Consider the following 21368-nt stretch of genomic DNA (forward strand, 5'->3'; position numbering starts at 1 on the left):
TAAAAACATCTCAGGAACCCCCAAAATCCGCCAGGAATTCCAAAAAAAAACTCAGAGGGACCCCAAAACCAACCAGGAATCCCAAAAACCTCAGGGGACCCCAAAAAACCTCAGGGGGACCCCAAAACCCAGCAGGGACCCCCAAAAAACCCCAGAATTCCCCCCCAAACCCCAGCAGGAATTCCCCCCCCCAAAAAAAAATCCCCTCAATAAAAGCGATTTTTTTTTTTTTTTTTTTTTTTTAAAGCGATCAGGGTTAAATTCTCCTAATTAATTCATTAATTAATTAGCCTTAATGAACCCCCCCCCCCCCCCCGCGTGCTGCGGGGGGATTAATTAATTTTAATAATTTCGGTTTTTCCATAAATAAAAAATTTTATTTTTTTTCTTGTTTTTTTTTTTTGTTTTTTTTGGTTTTTTTTCTTGTTTCTCTGCCGGTTTTAGTTTTGTTACTCAGCGGGAATTAATTAATTAAATTTAATTTAATTTAATTAAGAAAGAGCCTTTCAGCTTTTTTTTTTTTTCCTTTTTGCCCCCCAAATTAATCAGGGTTGGAATGAATTAATTAATTAATTAAAAAAAAAAATAAAATTTTTTTTCAGGGATTAAGGCCGGCCCAGCCCTGCCCTGATGTTCCTTTTTCCAGATGTTTTCGGGTTCCAGCTGTTCTTCGGGAATTTTAAAAAATTCCCCAATCCCGATTTTCCACCGGGGAGGAAGGGAACAAGATGGGAGGGTTTGTCAGAATTTGGGGTTTTTTTCTGTTTTTTTTTAATTTTTTTTTTTAATTTTTAATTTTTTTTTAAGTTTTAATTTTTTAAAATTTTTTTTTAATTTTTAATTTTTTTTTAATTTTTATTTTTTTTAATTTTTAATTTTTTTAAAATGTTTTAATTTTTTTTAATTTTTAATTTTTTTTTAATTTTAATTTTTTAATTTTTAAATTTTTTTTTTTAATTTTTATTTTTTAATTTTTTAATTTTTTTTAATTTTTAATTTTTTTTAATTTTTAATTGTTTTTTTAATTTTTGTTTTTTTAATTTTTAATTTTTTTAATTTTTAAATTTTTTTTAATTTTTTTTTTAATTTTAAATTTTTTTAAAATTTTTTAATTTTTTTAATTTTTAATTTTTTTAATTTTTTTTAATTTTTAATTTTTTTTAATTTTTAATTTTTTTAATTTTTAATTTTTAATTTTAATTTTTTTAAATTTTTTTTTTTTAATTTTTTAATTTTTTTAATTTTTAAATTTTTTTTAATTTTTTTTTTAATTTTTATTTTTTAATTTTTTAATTTTTTTTAATTTTTAATTTTTTTTAATTTTAATTAATTTTTAATTTTTTTTTATTTTTAATTTTTTTTAATTTTTATTTTTTTTTAATTTTTTTTTATTTTAAAATTTTTTTCTATATAAATATATAACTAGAAATTTATAAAACGAAAGGTGGTCTGGCTATAAAAGTTTTTTTAAAAAAGCGACCAAAAAAAAAAAATCTTATTCTAAATTTGATTTTCCCCTCCCTTTGAGTAATTAATAAATTAATAAATTAATTAATAAATTTATTTATTTATTTTTTAAATAATCTCTTCAGTTTCCAGCCTTGCTTTTATCTCACGACCAAAAAAAAAAAAAAAAAAATTATTTTAATTAACAAATCAAATTAAAAATGTTATTTGGCCGTGGGGGCGTGGCCATGTGGGCGTGCCAAGGGGGCGTGGCCATGTGGGCGTGGCCACTGCGAGCGGTGGGGGAGGGGCAGCCCCGGTGTCCCCCCCCCGACTTCCCCGATGACATCATTAATGAGTCATTAGTCATTAATTAATCAATTAATTAAGAGCACTTTATTCGTAATTACAAGCCCCGCCCCCTCCTGGGGGGGGTCAGATGGGTCAATGGGGTGGTCACTCAATGGTCACTCAGGGGTCACTCAGGGTCACTCGGTCACTCAGGGTCACTCATTGGTCACTCAGGGGTCACTCAAGGTCACTCAGGGGTCACTCATTGGTCAGTGAATGGTCACTCATTGGTCACTCATGGGTTAATGGTCACTCATTGGTCACTCGGTCACTCCTTGGTCACTCCTTGGTCACTCGGTGGTCACTCAGGGGTCACTCAGGGTCACTCAGGGGTCACTCAGGGTCACTCGGGTCACTCATTGCTCACTCATTGGTCACTCAGGGTCACTCATTGGTCACTCAGGGTCACTCACTGGTCACTCAGGGTCACCCATTGGTCAATCAGGGTCACTCGGGGTCACTCATTGGTCACTCATTGGTCACTCAGGTTCACTCAGCTGTCATTGCTCACTCATTGGTCACTCATTGGTCACTCAGGGGTCACTCAATGGTCATTCAGGGTCACACACTGGACACTCATTGGTCACTCAGGGGTCACTCAGGGGTCACTCATTTGTCATTCAGGGTCACTCGGGTCACTCATCAGTCCTCGGTCACTCAGGGGTCACTCACTGGACACTCAGGGGTCACTCAGAGTCATTCAGTGGCACTCAATGGTCACTCAGGGTCACTCAGGGGGTCACTCATTGGTCACTCAGGGTCACTCAATGGTCATTCAGGGTCACACACTGGACACTCAGGGTCACTAGGGTCATTCATTGGTCACTCAGGGGTCACCCATTGGTCAATCAGGGTCACTCAGGGGTCACTCATCACTCATTGGTCACTCATCACTCATTGGTCACTCAGGGGTCACTCAGGGTCATTCAGTGGTCACTCAGGGTCACTCAGGGTCAGTCAGGGGTCACTCATCACTCGGTCACTCAGGGTCACTCATCACTGGCCACTCAGCAGTCATTGGTCACTCATTGGTCACTCAGGGTCACTCAGCTGTCATTGGTCACTCATTGCTCACTCAATGGTCACTCAGTGGTCACTCAATGGTCATCACACACTGGACACTCAGGGGTCAGTCAGAGTCATTCAGTGGTCACTCAAGGTCACTCACTGGTCACTCAGGGTCACTCGGGTCACTCATTGCTCACTCGATGGTCACTCAGTGGTCACTCATTGGTCACTCAATGGTCACTCAGGGGTCACTCAGGGTCATTCATTGGTCACTCATTGCTCACTCAGTGGTCACTCATTGCTCACTCAGGGGTCACTCAGTGGTCACTCATTGCTCACTCATTGCTCACTCATTGGTCACTCAGGGTCACCCATTGGTCAATCAGGGTCACTCAGAGTCATTCAGTGGTCACTCAATGGTCACTCAGGGTCACTCATCACTGGTCACTCAGCAGTCATTGGTCACTCATTGGTCACTCATTGGTCACTCAGCGGTCACTCAGCGGTCACTTCTCTCCCTCCGGCCACCGCAGGCACCACTCCATGGCGTTGCGGAACATGCGGATCCAGGGCCCGTGTCCGCTGGCCCCGCTAGCCCCGGTAGCCCCGGTGGCCCCGGTAGCCCCGGTAGCCCCGGTAGCCCCGGTAGCCCCGGTAGCCCCGGTAGCCCCGGTAGCCCCGGTGGCCCCGCTGCGGCCGGCCCAGGGGCACTGCCAGGTGCGCACGCAGCGCTCGGGGTGTGGCATGGCGGCCAGGTGACGGCCGCACGGTGACGTCAGCGCGGCCACGCCCAGCGCGGAGCCGTTGGGGTTCAGGGGGTAACGCTCGGTGGGGGCGCCGCCGTCATCGACGTAACGGAGCGCGGCCAGGCCGGAACGGACACTGGTGGCCAGCAGGGACGGGGGGCGGAACTGGAAACGGCCTGGGGGGACACGGGAGGGACTGGTTATACTGGTTACAAACTGGGTATACTGGTTATAGACTGGTTATAATGGTTATAGACTGGATATACTGGGTATACTGGGTATACTGGGTATACTGGGTATACTGGGTATACTGGTTATAGACTGGACACTGGTGGCCAGCAGGGACGGGGGGCGGAACTGGAAACGGCCTGGGGGGACAGGAGGGACTGGTTAGACTGGTTACAGACTGGTTATACTGGGTATAGACTGGTTATAATGGGTATAGATTGTTATACTGGGTATACTGGGTATACTGGTTATACTGGTTATAGAATGGACACTGGTGGCCAAAAGGGACGGGGGGCGGAACTGGAAACGGCCTGGGGGGACAGGAGGGACTGGTTATACTGGGTATACTGGGTATACTGGTTATAGACTGGTTATACTGGGTATAGATTGTTATAATGGGTATAGATTGGTTATAATGGTTATAATGGTTATACTGGTTATAGACTGGTTATAATGGTTGTAGATTGGTTATACTGGGTATAGATTGTTATACTGGCTATACTGGGTATACTGGTTATACTGGTTATAGAATGGACACTGGTGGCCAAAAGGGACGGGGGGCGGAACTGGAAACGGCCTGGGGGGACAGGACAGACTGGGTATACTGGTTACAAACTGGTTATACTGGTTATAGACTGGTTATAATGGTTATATATTGGATATAATGGGTATACTGGGTATACTGGGTATACTGGTTATACTGGTTATAGACTGGACACTGGTGGCCAACAGGGACGGGGGGCGGAACTGGAAACGGCCTGGGGGGACGGGGACACACTGGGTATACTGGGTATACTGGGTATAGACTGGTTATAATGGTTATATATTGGATATAATGGGTATACTGGGTATACTGGGTATACTGGTTATACTGGTTATAGACTGGACACTGGTCGGCCAACAGGGACGGGGAACGGAACTGGAAACGGCCTGGGGGGACACGGGAGGGACTGGTTAGACTGGGTATACTGGGGTGTACTGGTTATAGATTGGATATAATGGGTATACTGGGTATACTGGGTATACTGGTCATAGACTGGACACTGGTGGCCAACAGGGACGGGGGGCGGAACTGGAAACGGCCTGGGGGGACGGGAGGGACTGGTTAGACTGGGTATACTGGGTGTACTGGTTACAGACTGGGTATACTGGTTATAGATTGGATATAATGGGTATACTGGGTATACTGGGTATACTGGTTATACTGGTCATAGACTGGACACTGGGGGTCAGAAGGGACGGGGGACGGAACTGGAAACGGCCTGGGGGGACACGGGAGGGACTGGTTATACTGGTTATACTGGGTATACTGGTTATAGACTGGTTATACTGGGTATAGATTGGTTATACTGGGTATAGACTGAGTATAATGGTTATAATGGTTATACTGGGTATACTGGTTATACTGGTTATAGACTGGACACTGGTGGCCAGCAGGGACGGGGGGCGGAACTGGAAACGGCCTGGGGGACACGGGACACACTGGGTATACTGGGTATACTGGTTATAGACTGGGTATACTGGGTATAGACTGGTTATACTGGTTATAGATTGTTATAATGGTTATACTGGTTATACTGGTTATAGACTGGACACTGGTGGCCAGCAGGGACGGGGGACGGAACTGGAAACGGCCTGGGGGACACGGGAGGGACTGGTTATACTGGGTATACTGGGTATACTGGTTATAGACTGGTTAGACTGGGTATAGATTGATTATACTGGTTATAGATTGGTTATAATGGTTATACTGGGTATACTGGTTATACTGGTTATAGACTGGACACTGGTGGCCAAAAGGGACGGGGGGCGGAACTGGAAACGGCCTGGGGGGACACGGGAGGGACTGGTTAGACTGGTTACAGACTGGTTATACTGGGTATAGATTGTTATAATGGGTATACTGGGTATACTGGGTATACTGGTCATAGACTGGACACTGGTGGCCAACAGGGACGGCGGGCAGAACTGGAAACGGCCTGGGGGGACACGGGACGGACTGGTTATACTGGGTATACTGGGTATACTGGTTATAGACTGGTTATACTGGGTATAGACTGGTTATAATGGGTATAGATTGGATATACTGGGTATACTGGTTATACTGGTCATAGACTGGACACTGGTGGCCAAAAGGGACGGGGGGCGGAACTGGAAACGGCCTGGGGGACACGGGAGGGACTGGTTATACTGGTTATACTGGGTATACTGGTTATAGACTGGTTATACTGGTTACAGACTGGTTAGACTGGGTATACTGGTTACAGACTGGTTATACTGGTTACACCAGTTACAGACCAGTTAGGGAGTGGTTAAACTGGTTACACCAGTTAAACCAGTTAGAGACTCTTAAGGGACTGTTTAAACCAGTTAAACCAGTTGGAGACTGCTTAGGCACTGGTTAGACTGGTTAGGGGCTGGTTATACCAGTTAAACCAGTTGGAGACTGGTTAGGGAGTAGTTAAACCAGTTAGGGACCAGTTAAACCAGTTAGGGACCACTTAGAGAGCAGTTATGGACTGGTTATACCAGTTAGAAACCAGTTAGAGACCAGCAAAACCAGTTAGGGACCAGTTAGGGACCAGTTCTAGCCCAGTTCCAGCCCAGTGACAGACCAGTTACACCCGTGCCTCCCAGTTCCCTCCCAGTTCCCTCCCAATCCTTCCCAGTTCCCCCCAGTTCCATCCCAGTCCCTCCCAGTATCCCTCACTCCCAGTCCCTCCCAGTGCTCCCAGTATCCCTCAATCCCAGTGCCCCCCAGTCCCTCCCAGTCCCTCCCAGTATCCCCAGTATCCCTCACTCCCAGTGCCCCCTGTCCCTCCCAATCCCTTCCAGTATCCCCAGTATCCCTCACTCCCAGTCCCACCCAGTGCTCCCAGCGTCCCCCAGTCCCTCCCAGTGTTCCCAGTTTGCCCAGTACCTTCCCCGTGCGCCACCCACACCCCGAGCCGCGCCCCCTCCATCCCCAGTGCTCCCAGTGCTCCCAGTATCCCTCACTCCCAGTCCCTCCCAGTCACCCCCAGTGTCCCCCAGCCCCTCCCAGTATTCCCAGTCCCTCCCAGTGTTCCCAGTTTGCCCAGTACCTTCCCCGTGCGCCACCCACACCCCGAGCCGCGCCCCCTCCATCCCCCAGTGCTCCCAGTGCTCCCAGTATCCCTCACTCCCAGTCCCTCCCAGTGTCCCCCAGTATCCCCCAGTCACTCCCAGTGCTCCCAGTATCCCCTCCCAGTGCTCCCAGTTTGCCCAGTACCTTCCCCGTGCGCCACCCACACCCCGAGCCGCGCCCCCTCCATCCCCCAGTGCTCCCAGTATCCCCAGTATCCCTCACTCCCAGTGCCCCCCAGTGCCCCCAGTCACTCCCAGTCCCTCCCAGTGCTCCCAGTATCCCCAGTATCCGTCACTCCCAGTGCCCCCCAGTCCCTCCCAGTGCTCCCAGTATCCCCAGTATCCGTCACTCCCAGTGCCCCCCAGTCCCTCCCAGTGTTCCCAGTTTGCCCAGTACCTTCCCCGTGGGCCACCCACACCCCGAGCCGCGCCCCCTCCATCCCCCAGTGCTCCCAGTGCTCCCAGTATCCCTCACTCCCAGTACCCCCCAGTCCCTCCCAGTGTCTCCCAGTCCCTCTCAGTGCTCCCAGTATCCCCAATATCCCTCACTCCCAGCCCCTCCCAATCTCTCCCAGTCCCCTCCCAGTGTTCCCAGTATCCCCTCCCAGTCACTCCCAGTCCCTCCCAGTGTCCTCAGTCCCTCCCAGTGCTCCCAGTGTTCCCAGTATCCCCAGTATCCCTCACTCCCAGTGCCCCCCAGTCCCTCCCAGTGTCTCCCAGCCCCTCCCAGTCCCTCCCAGTGTTCCCAGTTTGCCCAGTACCTTCCCCGTGCGCCACCCACACCCCGAGCCGCGCCCCCTCCATCCCCCAGTGCTCCCAGTGCTCCCAGTATCCCCAGTATCCCCTCCCAGTGCTCCCAGTGCTCCCAGTATCCCTCACTCCCAGTCCCTCCCAGTGCTCCCAGTATCCCCAGTATCCCTCAATCCCAGTCCCTCCCAGTGTTCCCAGTTTGCCCAGTACCTTCCCCGTGCGCCACCCACACCCCGAGCCGCGCCCCCCTCCATCCCCCAGTGCTCCCAGTGCTCCCAGTATCCCCAGTATCCCCTCCCAGTGCTCCCAGTGCTCCCAGTATCCCTCACTCCCAGTCCCTCCCAGTGCTCCCAGTATCCCCAGTATCCCTCACTCCCAGTCCCTCCCAGTGTTCCCAGTTTGCCCAGTACCTTCCCCGTGCGCCACCCACACCCCGAGCCGCGCCCCCTCCATCCCCCGCAGCATCATCGCCGGGCCCGGCTCCACGCGCACGGTGACGAATCGCGACTCGAAGCGACCCGAGAGGTTCCGCTCCAGCGCCACGGCCCCCGCCGGGCCCCCGCGGCCATCGCCTGCCACACCGGGAATGTCACCAGAGTGTCACCAAAGTGTCACCAGGGGGAGGGGACAGCGAGGGGACAGCCAGGGGACACACCTGGGACAGCCCCGAAAGGGAAACCCCAAAGGGGACAAAGGTGGGGACACTTTTGGGGACACCCCAAGGACGTCACAGCCACTGCCGGGCCCTTGGGGACATCGCCTGCCACACGGGAATGTCACCAGGGTGTCACCGAGGGGGAGGGGACAACGTGGGGACACACCTGGGACAGCCCCGAAAGGGAAAACCCAAAGGGGACAAAGGTGGGGACACTTTTAGGGACAAACTGGGGACACCCAGGGACATCCCCGGACCCGCAGGGACATGGCCTGTGACACCGGGAATGTCACCAGAGTGTCACCAGAGTGTCACCAGGGGGGAGGGGACAACGTGGGGACACACCTGGGACAGCCCCGGGACAGCCCCGAAAGGGAAACCCCAAAGGGGACAAAGGTGGGGACACTTTTAGGGACACTCCAGGGATGTCACGGCCGCTGCCAGGCCCTTGGGGACATCGCCTGTGACACCGGGATGTCACCAAAGTGTCACCAGAGTGTCACCAGGGGGGAGGGGACAGCCAGGGGACACACCTGGGACAGCCCCGAAAGGGAAACCCCAAGGGGACAAAGGTGGGGACACTTTTGGGGACACTCCAGGGATGTCACAAGCACTGCCAGGCCCTTGGGGACATCGCCTGTGACACCGCGGTGTCACCAGAGTGTCACCAAAGTGTCACCGAGGGGGAGGGGACAGCCAGGGGACACACCTGGGACAGCCCCGAAAGGGAAACCCCCAAGGGGACAAAGGTGGGGACACTTTTAGGGACACTCCAGGGACATCCCCGGACCCTCAGGGACATCACCTGTGACACCGGGATGTCACCAAAGTGTCACCAGAGTGTCACCAGGGGGGAGGGGACAACGTGGGGACACACCTGGGACAGCCCCGAAAGGGAAACCCCAAGGGGACAAAGGTGGGGACACTTCTAGGGACACCCCAAGGACGTCACAACCACTGCCTGCCACACCGGGATGTCACCAGAGTGTCACCGAGGGGGAGGGGACAGCCAGGGGACACACCTGGGACAGCCCCGGGACAGCCCCGACAGGGAAACCCCAAAGGGATAAAGGTGGGGACACTTTTGGGGACACTTCAGGGATGTCACGGCCACTGCCGGGCCCTTGGGGACATCGCCTGTGACACGGGAATGTCACCAGGGTGTCACCGAGCGGGAGGGGACAACGTGGGGACACACCTGGGACAGCCCCGGGACAGCCCCGAAAGGGAAAACCCAAAGGGGACAAAGGTGGGGACACTTTTGGGGACACCCAGGGACATCCCCGGACCCGCAGGGATATCGCCTGCCACACCGGGGTGTCACCACGGTGTCACCAGAGTGTCACCAGAGTGTCACCGAGGGGGGAGGGGACAGCCAGGGGACACACCTGGGACAGCCCCGAAAGGGAAACCCCAAAGGGGACAAAGGTGGGGACACTTTTAGGGACACTCCAGGGATGTCACAGCCACTGCCTGCCACACGGGAATGTCACCAGAGTGTCACCAGAGTGTCACCAGAGTGTCACCAGGGTGTCACCAGGGGGGAGGGGACAGCGAGGGGACACACCTGGGACAGCCCCGGGACAGCCCCGAAAGGGAAACCCCAAAGGGGACAAAGGTGGGGACACTTCTGGGGACACCCCAAGGACGTCACGGCCACTGCCGGGCCCCCGCGGCCATCGCCTGCCACACCGGGGTGTCACCAGGGTGTCACCAAAGTGTCACCAGAGTGTCACCAGGGGGGAGGGGACAGCCAGGGGACACACCTGGGACAGCCCCGAAAGGGAAACCGCAAAGGGGACAAAGGTGGGGACACTTTTGGGGACACTCCAGGGATGTCACAAGCACTGCCTGCCACACGGGAATGTCACCAGAGTGTCACCAGAGTGTCACCAGAGTGTCACCAGGGTGTCACCAGGGTGTCACCAGGGGCGAGGGGACAGCCAGGGGACACACCTGGGACAGCCTCGGGACAGCCCCGACAGGGAAAACCGCAAGGGGACAAAGGTGGGGACACTTTTGGGGACACCCCAGGGATGTCACGGCCACTGCCAGGCCCTTGGGGACATCGCCTGTGACACCGCGGTGTCACCAGAGTGTCACCAGAGTGTCACCGAGGGCGAGGGGACAGCGAGGGGACACACCTGGGACAGCCCCGGGACAGCCCCGAAAGGGAAACCGCAAAGGGGACAAAGGTGGGGACACTTTTGGGGACACCCAGGGACATCCCCGGACCCGCAGGGACATCGCCTGTGACACCGGGAATGTCACCAGAGTGTCACCAGGGGGGAGGGACACCTTGGGGACACACAGGTGACACACACAGGTGACACTCACCTGTCCCCACCCAGCCCAGCAGCGCCATCAGCTGGCAGCCGTTGCACACCCCCAGGCTGAAGGTGTCCCCACGGGGGGCCAGGTGTGACACACACACAGGTGACACACACACAGGTGACACACACAGGTGACACTCACCTGTCCCCACCCAGCCCAGCAGCGCCATCAGCTGGCAGCCGTTGCACACCCCCAGGCTGAAGGTGTCCCCACGGGGGGCCAGGTGTGACACACGCACAGGTGACACAGGTGACACACAGGTGACACACAGGTGACACAGGTGACACACAGGTGACACACAGGTGACACTCACCTGTCCCCACCCAGCCCAGCAGCGCCATCAGCTGGCAGCCGTTGCACACCCCCAGGCTGAAGGTGTCCCCACGGGGGGCCAGGTGTGACACACACACAGGTGACACAGGTGACACACAGGTGACACACAGGTGACACTCACCTGTCCCCACCCAGCCCAGCAGCGCCATCAGCTGGCAGCCGTTGCACACCCCCAGGCTGAAGGTGTCCCCACGGGGGGCCAGGTGTGACACACACACAGGTGACACAGGTGACACACAGGTGACACACACAGGTGACACTCACCTGTCCCCACCCAGCCCAGCAGCGCCATCAGCTGGCAGCCGTTGCACACCCCCAGGCTGAAGGTGTCCCCACGGGGGCCAGGTGTGACACACACACAGGTGACACACAGGTGACACAGGTCAGGTGACACTCACCTGTCCCCACCCAGCCCAGCAGCGCCATCAGCTGGCAGCCGTTGCACACCCCCAGGCTGAAGGTGTCCGGGCGGTTCCGGAAGCGCTCGAGCTCCGCGCGGATTTTGGGATTGAAGCGAATGGAGGCGGCCCAGCCTGGGGGATTATGGGAATAATGGGGTTAATGGGGTTATTGGGAATGATGGGGTTAATGGGATTAATGGGGTTAATGGGGGAATTGGGATTAATGGGATTTATGGGGTTAATGGGGGATTGGGAATAATGGGATTATTTGGGTTATTGGGAATAATGGGGTTAATGGGATTATTGGGATTATTGGGATTAATGGGGGATTGAGAAAAATGGGAATAACGGGGGATTGGGATTAATGGGGTTAACGGGGGGATTTGGATTAATGGGAATAATGAGGTTAATGGGGGAATTGGGATTAATGGGGTTAATGGGGGATTTGGGTTAATGGGAATAATGAGGTTAACGGGGTTAATGGGGTTATTGGGATTAATGGGTAATTGGGATTAATGGGAATAATGGGGTTATTTGGATTAATGGGGTTAATGAGGGAATTGGGGATTAATGGGGGATTGGGATTAATGGGAATAATGGGATTAATGGGGGATTGGGAATAATGGGAATAATGGGGTTAATGGGGGATTGGGAATAATGGGGTTAATGGGGGAATTGGGATTAATGGGGAATTGGGATTAATGGGAATAATGGGGTTATTGGGATTAATGGGGTTAATGAGGGAATTGGGATTTATGGGGTTAATGGGGGAATTGGGGTTAATGGGGTTAATGGGGGATTTGGATTAATGGGAATAATGGGGTCACTGGGGTTAATGGGGTTAATGGGAAGATTGGGATTTATGGGGTTAATGGGGAATTGGGATTAATGGGTAATTGGGGTTAATGGGAATAATGGGGTTATTGGGATTAATGGGGTTAATGAGGGAATTGGGATTAATGGGAATAATGGGGGTTAATGGGGGATTGGGAATAATGGGGGGATTTGGATTAATGGGAATAATGGGATTAATGAGGGATTGGGAATAATGGGGTTAATGGGGTTATTGGGATTAATGGGGTTAATGAGGGAATTGGGATTAATGGGAATAATGGGGTTAATGGGGGATTGGGATTAATGGGGTTAATGGGATTATTGGGATTAATGGGGGATTGGGATTTTGGGATTGAAGCGAATGGAGGCGGCCCAGCCTGGGGGATTATGGGAATAATGGGGTTAATGGGATTATTGGGAATAATGGGGTTAATTGGGTTAATGGGATTATTGGGATTAATGGGGTTAATGGGGGAATTGGGATTAATGGGAAAAATGGGGTTAATGGGGAATAATGGGAATAATGGGGTTAATGGGGTTTATTAGGAATAATGGGATTAATTGGGGAATTGGGGTTAATGGGGGATTGGGATTAATGGGAATAATGGGAATAATGGGGTTATTGGGATTAATGGGGGATTGGGATTTTGGGATTGAAGCGAATGGAGGCGGCCCAGCCTGGGGGATTATGGGAAATTCGGGGTTAATGGGATTATTGGGAATAATGGGGTTAATTGGGATTAATGGGAAATTGGCATTAATGGGATTATTGGGATTATTTGGGTTAATGGGGGATTGGGAATAATGGGGTTAATGGGGTTATTGGGGTTAATGGGGGATTGGGATTAATGGGATTATTTGGGTTATTGGGAATAATGGGGGATTGGACTTAATGGGGTTAATGGGAAAATTGGGATTTATGGGGTTAATGGGGAATTGGGATTAATGGGGTTAATGGGGGAATTGGGATTAATGGGTAATTGGGATTAATGGGAATAATGGGGTTAATGGGGGATTTGGGAATAATGGGATTAATTGGGGATTTGGGAATAATGGGGTTATTTGGGTTAATGGGGATTGGGAATAATGAGGTTAATGGGGTTAATGGGAAAATTGGGATTTATGGGGTTAATGGGGAATTGGGATTAATGGGGTTAATGGGGGAATTGGGAATAATGGGATTAATGAGGGATTGGGAATAATGGGGTTAATGGGATTAATGGGATTAATGGGATTAATGGGGTTAATGGGGTTAATGAGGGAATTGGGATTAATTGGAATAATGGGGTTAGTGGGGGAATTGGGAATAATGGGAAATTGGGATAATGGGGAAATTGGGATAATTGGGATAATTGGGATAATTGGGATAATGGCAAAAATGGGAAAATTTGGATTAATGGGATAATGGGAAATTGGGATTAATGGGGGAATTAATGGGAGAAATAATGGGGGAAATAATTTAATAATTTAATTTTTCTGGGATTTTTGTCTGGTTTTTTGGGGGGGGATTCTCCCATTTTTTTAGAAATTTGAGATTTTCTGATTTTTTTCTCATTTTTTTGGGTCTAAAATCCCCCAATCCTCACCCTTGACTACCCCAAAAAATCGAATTTTTTTTTATTTTTTATGCAATTTTTTTTTTATTTTTTTGGGCATTTTTAATGGGATTTTTATGGGATTTTTTTTTAATTTTTCAGAAATTTGAAATTTTCTGATTTTTTTTCTCATTTTTTGGGTCTAAAAAACCCCAAATCCTCACCTTTATCTACCCCAAAAATCGAATTTTTAAAATTATTTTTATTTTTATTTTTATTTTTATTTTTTATTTTTTTTTTATTTTTTTGTGGGATTTTTATGGGATTTTTTTTATTTTTTCAGAAATTTGAAATTTTCTGATTTTTTTCTCATTTTTTTAGGTCTAAAAACCCCAAATCCTCACCTTTATATACCCCAAAAAAATCGATTTTTTTTGTAATTTTTATGCAATTTTTTTTTTATTTTTTGGGCATTTTTAATGGGATTTTTGTGGGGTTTTTTTGTGGATTTTCCCATTTTTCAGAAATTTGAGATTTTCTGATTTTTTTTCTCATTTTTTGGGTCTAAAACCCCCAAATCCTCACCTTTATCTACCCCAAAAAAATCCCAAAAAAATCGAATTTTTTTTAAATTTTTTCGCCATTTTTTTCCTTGTTTTTTTGTGCGATTTTCGCGGGGGTTTTTTTGAAATTTTCAGAAATTTGAGATTTTTTGATTTTTTTCTCATTTTTTGGGTCTAAAACCCCCAAATCCTCACCCTTGACTACCCCAAAAAATCGATTTTTTTTTAAATTTTTTTATGGGAATTTTTTGGATTTTTTGGGGATTTTTTGTGGGATTTTTATGGGATTTTTTTTATTTTTCAGAAATTTGAAATTTTCTGATTTTTTTCTCATTTTTTGGGTCTAAAAACCCCAAATCCTCACCTTTATCTACCCGAAAAAATAAAAAAAAATCCGATTTTTTTTTTATTTTTTTCGCGATTTTTTCCTTGTTTTTTGTGCGATTTTTGCGGGGTTTTTTTTTGATTTTTCAGAAATTCAGAATTTTCTGATTTTTTTCTCATTTTTTTGGGTCTAAAACCCCCAAATCCTCACCCTTGACTACCCCAAAAAATCCCAAAAAAATCGAATTTTTTTTTATTTTTTATGCATTTTTTTTTAATTTTTTGGGCATTTTTAATGGGATTTTTATGGGATTTTTTTTAATTTTTCAGAAATTTGAAATTTTTTTATTTTTAAATTTTTTTTAGGTATAAAACCCCCAAATCCTCACCCTTGACTACCCCAAAAAATCCCAAAAAATCAAATTTTTTTTAATTTTTTCGCCATTTTTTCCTTGTTTTTTGTGCGATTTTCGCGGGGTTTTTTTTTGAAATTCTCAGAAATTTGAGATTTTTTGATTTTTTTCTCATTTTTTGGGTCTAAAACCCCCAAATCCTCACCCTTGACTACCCCAAAAAATCCCCAAAAAATCCGATTTTTTTAAAATTTTTTCGCCATTTTTTCCTTGTTTTTTGTGCGATTTTCGCGGGGGTTTTTTTGGATTTTTCAGAAATTCGAGATTTTTTGATTTTTTTCTCATTTTTTAGGTCTAAAACCCCCAATCCTCACCCTTGACTACCCCAAAAAATCGATTTTTTTTTAAATTTTTTTATGGGAATTTTTTTGATTTTTTTGGGATTTTTTGTGGGATTTTTATGGGATTTTTTTTATTTTTCAGGAATTTGAAATTTTCTGATTTTTTTCTCATTTTTTAGGTATAAAATCCCCCAAATCCTCACCTTTATATACCCCAAAAAATCCAAAAAAATCCGATTTTTTTTAATTTTTTCGCCATTTTTTCCTTGTTTTTTTGTGCGATTTTCGCGGGGTTTTTTTTGAATTTTTCAGAAATTCAGAATTTTCTGATTTTTTTTCTCATTTTTTGGGTCTAAAACCCCCAAATCCTCACCTTTATCTACCCCAAAAAATCCCCAAAAAATCGATTTTTTTTTTAATTTTTTCGCCATTTTTTCCTTGTTTTTTGTGCGATTTTCGCGGGGTTTTTTTTTGGATTTTTCAGAAATTCGAGATTTTTTGATTTTTTTCTCATTTTTTGGGTCTAAAACCCCCAAATCCTCACCCTTGACTACCCCAAAAAATCCCAAAAAAATCGAATTTTTTTTTATTTTTTATGCAATTTTTTTTTTTTTGGGGCATTTTTAATGGGATTTTTATGGGATTTTTTTTGTGGATTTTCCCATTTTTCAGAAATTTGAGATTTTCTGATTTTTTTCTCATTTTTTGGGTCTAAAACCCCCAAATCCTCACCTTTATCTACCCCAAAAAATAAAAAAAAAAATCCGATTTTTTTTAATTTTTTCGCCATTTTTTTCCTTGTTTTTTGTGCGATTTTCGCGGGGTTTTTTTTTGAAATTTTCAGAAATTTGAGATTTTCTGATTTTTTTCTCATTTTTTGGGTCTAAAACCCCCAAATCCTCACCCTTATATACCCCAAAATATCCAAAAAAATCCGATTTTTTTAAATTTTTTCGCCATTTTTTCCTTGTTTTTTGTGCGATTTTCGCGGGGTTTTTTTTGAAATTCTCAGAAATTCAGAATTTCTTGATTTTTTTCTCATTTTTTTGGGTCTAAAAACCCCAAATCCTCACCCTTGGCCGAGCCCAGGACGTCTCCGTAGCTGAAGCCGCCGACGAAGGCGAGGCCCCGGAACGAGTCCAGGGAGGAGGAGCCCGAACACAAATCCTGGGTGGTCACGTCCCACACCTGGGGACACCCGAAAAAAAGAGAAAAAAAGGAGAAAAAAGTGAAAAAAAAAGTGATAGGAAAAAAAAAAAATGAAAAAAAAAGGGAAAAAAAGGAAAAAAAAGGAAAAAAAAAAGAAAAAAAAAGAAAAAAAACCCCAAAAATGACAGAAAAATGACAAAAAAAATGACCCAAAAATGACACAAAAATGACACGGAAATGAGAAAAAAATGACAGGAAAAAAATCAGAAAAAAAAAAGAAAAAAAAGAAAAAAAAAAGAAAAAAAAAAACCAAAAAACCCCCAAAAATGACAGAAAAATGACCCAAAAAATGACCCAAAAATGACCCAAAAATGACACGGAAATGAGAAAAAAATGACACGGAAAAAATTCGGAAAAAAAAATTAAAAAAAAAAAAAAACCAAAAAACCACCCAAAAATGACCCAAAAATGACAGAAAAAAATTCAGAAAAAAAAAAATTAAGAAAAAAAAAAAAAAAGAGAAAAAAAAAAAAGAAAAAAAAACCCAAAATACCCCCAAAATGACACAAAAAAAAGAGAAAAAAAAGAGAATAAAATGAGAAAAAAAAAATGAGAATAAAGTGACAGGAAAAAATTCGGAAAAAAAAGAAAAAAAAAGAAAAAAAAAAGGAAAAAAAAAACAAAAAACGCCAAAATTACACCAAAAAAAAGAGAAAAAAAAGAGAGAAAAATGAGAAAAAAAAAGAGAAAAAAATGAGAAAAAAGTGAAAAAAAAATGACAGGAAAAAAAATTTTAAAAAAAGGAAAAAAAAAGGAAAAAAAAGAAAAAAAAAAAGAAAAAAAAAAACCAAAAAACCCCAAAATGACACAAAAAAAAGAGAAATAAAAGAGTGAAAAATGAGAATAAAATGAGAAAAAAATGAGAATAAATAAGAGAAAAAAATGAGAAAAAAGTGAAAAAAAAGTGACAGGAAAAAATTCGGAAAAAAAAGAAAAAAAAGAAAAAAAAAGAAAAAAAAAAACCCAAAAACCCCCAAAATTACACAAAAAAGGAGAAAAAAAATGAGAAAAAAGTGACAGGAAAAAAATTCGGAAAAAAAAGAAAAAAAAAGGAAAAAAAGGAAAAAAAAGGAAAAAAAAAAACCCCCAAAACCCCAAAATTACACAAAAAAAAAAGAGATAAAAAAAGAGAATAAAATGAGGAAAAAAAGAGAAAAAAATGAGAAAAAAGTGAAAAAAAAGTGACAGGAAAAAATTCGGGAAAAAAAAGGAAAAAAAAAAAAGGAAAAAAAAAGGGAAAAAAAGGAAAAAAAAAAAGAAAAAAAACCCCCAAAAATGACACAAAAAAAAAGAGAAAAAAAAGAGAGAAAAATGAGAATAAAATGAGAAAAAAATGAGAAAAAAGTGACAGGAATTCTTGGTATTTTTTGGCTCATTTTTGTGTCATTTTTGGCTCATTTTTGTGCCCTTTTTGTGATTTTTTTTGGTGTCATTTTTGTATTTTTTGTGTCATTTTTGTGTCATTTCTGGCTCATTTCTGTGATTTTTGTATTTCCTGGCTCATTTTTGTATTTTTTCTGTCATTTTTGTGCCAATTTTGGTGGTTTTTGTCTCATTTTTGGTGTTTTTTGTGCCATTTTTGGTATTTTTTTGTGCCAATTTTTGTATTTTTTGTCTCATTTTTGTGCCAATTTTTGTATTTTTTGTCTCATTTTTGGTATTTTTTGTGCCAATTTTGGTATTTTTTGTCTCATTTTTGGTATTTTTTGTGCCAATTTTGGTATTTTTTGTCTCATTTTGGTGTTTCCTGGCTCATTTTTGGTATTTTTTTGTCTCATTTTTGGTATTTTTTGTCTCATTTTGGTGGTTTTTTTGTGCCAATTTTGGTGGTTTTTTGTCTCATTTTTGTATTTCCTGGCTCATTTTTGTATTTTTTGTGCCAATTTTGGTATTTTTGGTGCCAATTTCGTTGTTTCCCGGCTCATTTTTGGTGTTTTTTTGTCTCATTTTTTGTGTTTTTTTGTGCCATTTTTGTGTCATTTTTGTCTCATTTCGGTGGTTTTTGTGCCATTTTTGCTATTTTTAGTGCCAATTTTTGTATTTTTTGTCTCATTTTTGTCTCATTTTTGGTGTTTTTTTGTGCCATTTTTTGGTATTTTTTGTCCTCAATTTTGGTATTTCCTGGCTCATTTTTTGTATTTCCTGGCTCAATTTTTGTATTTTTTTGTGTCAGTTTTGGTATTTTTTTGAGCCAATTTTGGTATTTTTTGTCTCATTTCTGGTGTTTCCCGGCTCATTTTTGTATTTTTTTGGCTCATTTCTGTGTCATTTTTGGTGTTTTTTGTCTCATTTTTGGTGTTTTTTTGTGCCAATTTTGGTATTTTTTGTGTCATTTCTGTGTTTTTTTGTGCCATTTTTGGTGTTTTTTGTGTCATTTTTGTATTTTTTGTGCCATTTTTGTGTCATTTTTGTATTTTCTGGCTCATTTTTGTATTTCCTGGCTCATTTTTGTGTTTTTTGTGTCATTTTTGTGCCATTTTTGGTGTTTTTTGGCTCATTTTTGTATTTTTTGGCTCATTTTTGTGCCATTTTTGTATTTCCTGGCTCATTTTTTGTGCCAATTTTGGTGTTTTTTCTCTCATTTTTGGTGGTTTTTGTGCCATTTTTTGGTGGTTTTTGTGCCATTTTTTGGTGTTTTTTGTGCCATTTTTGTATTTTTTGTGCCATTTTTGTGTCATTTTTGTCTCATTTTCGTTGTTTCCCGGCTCATTTTTGGTGTTTTTTTGTCTCATTTTTTGTGTTTTTTGTGCCATTTTTGTCTCATTTCGGTGGTTTTTGTGCCAATTTTGGTATTTTTTGTGCCATTTTTGTATTTCCTGTCTCATTTTTGTCTCATTTTTGTGCCATTTTTGTATTTTTTGTCTCATTTTTGTGCCATTTTTGTATTTTTTTGTCTCATTTTTGTGCCAATTTTGGTATTTTTTGTCTCATTTCTGTATTTTTTGTGCCATTTTTGTGCCATTTTTGTGCCATTTTTCTCTCATTTTGGTATTTTTTGTGCCAATTTCGGTATTTTTTGTCTCATTTCGGTGTTTTTTGTCTCATTTTTGTGCCATTTTTGTATTTTTTGTCTCATTTCGGTGTTTCCCGGCTCATTTTTGTATTTCCTGTCTCATTTTTGTGCCATTTTTGTGCCATTTTTTGTATTTTTTGTCTCATTTTTGTGCCAATTTTGGTATTTTTTGTGCCAATTTTGGTATTTTTTGTCTCATTTTTGTATTTCCTGTCTCATTTTTGTGCCAATTCCGGTGTTTTTAGTGCCATTCCCGTTGTTTCCCGGCTCATTTTTGGTATTTTTTGTCTCATTTTTGTATTTTTTGTCTCATTTTTGTGCCAATTTTTGTATTTTTAGTGCCATTCCCGTTGTTTCCCGGCTCATTTTTGTATTTTTTGTCTCATTTTGGTGTCATTTTAGTGCCATTCCCGTTGTTTCCCGGCTCACCTGGAACCCTGCCATCTGGAACGCCGCCGCCATCTCGCGGTCCCCGTTGCTCCCCTCCTCCCTCAGCACGGCCACGCGCGGCCCCGGCAGCGCTGGGGGACCCCAAAAATCGGCACCGGGACCCCCAAAAAACAACAAAGACCCCCACGAGACCAAAAAACAAAAATCCCAAAAAAAATCCCCAAAAATCCCAAAAAAAATCCGTTAAAATCTGAAAAAATCCCATTAAAATCCCATTAAAATCCCATTAAAATCCCATTAAAATCCCATTAAAATCCCATTAAAATCCCATGAAAATCCCATTAAAAAAAAAAATCCCATGAAAATCCCATGAAAATCTCATTAAAATCCCATTAAAATCACAGTAAAATCCCAAAAAAATCCCAGTAAAATCCCATTAAAATCCCTCCCAGACACCTCCAAGGGACCCCAAAAATCGGCACCGGGACCCCAAAAACAACAAAGACCCCCACGAGACCAAAAAACAAAAATCCCCAAAAATCCCCCAAAAAATCCCAGAAAAATAAAATCCCATTAAAATCCCATTAAAATCCCAAAAAAATCCCATAAAAATCCCATAAAAATCCCATTAAAATCCACCCAAAAAAAATCCCATAAAACTCCCATAAGACTCCCATTAAAATCCCATTAAAATCCCATTAAAATCCCCCAAAAAATCCCATAAAAACAAAAAATAAATCCCATTAAAATCCCATTAAAATCCCACAAAAACCCCCAAAACATCCCCAAAAAAATCCCTAAAATGTCCCCAATGTCCCCAATGTCCCCCAATGTCCCAAATGTCCCCAATGTCCCCCAATCCCCCCCAATGTCCCCAATCCCCCCCAATGTCCCCAGTGTCCCCAATATCCCCAATGTCCCCAATGTCCCCTACCCATGTTCCTGGCCAGGGGTGACACGTAGTCAGGGTCAAAGGTGACATTGTACTGGGGTCCCCAGCGTGTCCCCAATGTCCCCAAACCCCAAATCCCCCCAATGTCCCCAGTGTCCCCAATGTCCCCAATCCCCCCAATGTCCCCAATCCCCCCCAGTGTCCCCAGTGTCCCCAGTGTCCCCTACCCATGTTCCTGGCCAGGGGTGACAGGTACTCGGGGTCAAAGGTGACATTGTACTCGGGTCCCCAGCGTGTCCCCAGGTCCTGCTCCTCCTGCTCCACGCACTCGGGCGCCGCCTGCAGCCGCTCCAGCCGGAAACTCGTCTGTTCCCAAAGTCCCCTGATGTCCCCAAGGGGCTCTGCCAGCACCTCCTGGCCACCCACCGACACTGTCACCTGTGGGGACATCGGGGACATCGGGGACAATGAGGACATCGGGGTTTAGGGACACTCAGGGACATTGGGGACATTGGGGTTTGGGGACACTCAGAGTCATTGGGGACACTCAGGAACAC

General features: G+C 44.5%; 1 protein-coding gene across 1 annotated transcript in view; it reads right to left on the bottom strand.

Annotated features, from left to right (window-relative positions):
* Nucleotides 1–1819: 1819 nt before the first annotated feature.
* LOC106864447 (phosphoribosylformylglycinamidine synthase) overlaps nt 1820–21368 on the bottom strand; it is a gene marked incomplete at its 5' end in the record, with an annotated part of 57003 nt that continues 37454 nt past the window's right edge. Inside the window, 6 exon segments of the mRNA XM_088158545.1 lie at nt 1820–3727; nt 8045–8206; nt 11355–11489; nt 16381–16495; nt 19959–20050; nt 21039–21249. Of these exon segments, the coding sequence (XP_088014671.1) occupies nt 3312–3727; nt 8045–8206; nt 11355–11489; nt 16381–16495; nt 19959–20050; nt 21039–21249 (1131 nt within the window).

This window comes from Sturnus vulgaris, unplaced genomic scaffold (genome assembly GCF_052056855.1).
Source record: "Sturnus vulgaris isolate bStuVul1 unplaced genomic scaffold, bStuVul1.hap1 Scaffold_547, whole genome shotgun sequence".
Classification (NCBI taxonomy): domain Eukaryota; kingdom Metazoa; phylum Chordata; class Aves; order Passeriformes; family Sturnidae; genus Sturnus; species Sturnus vulgaris.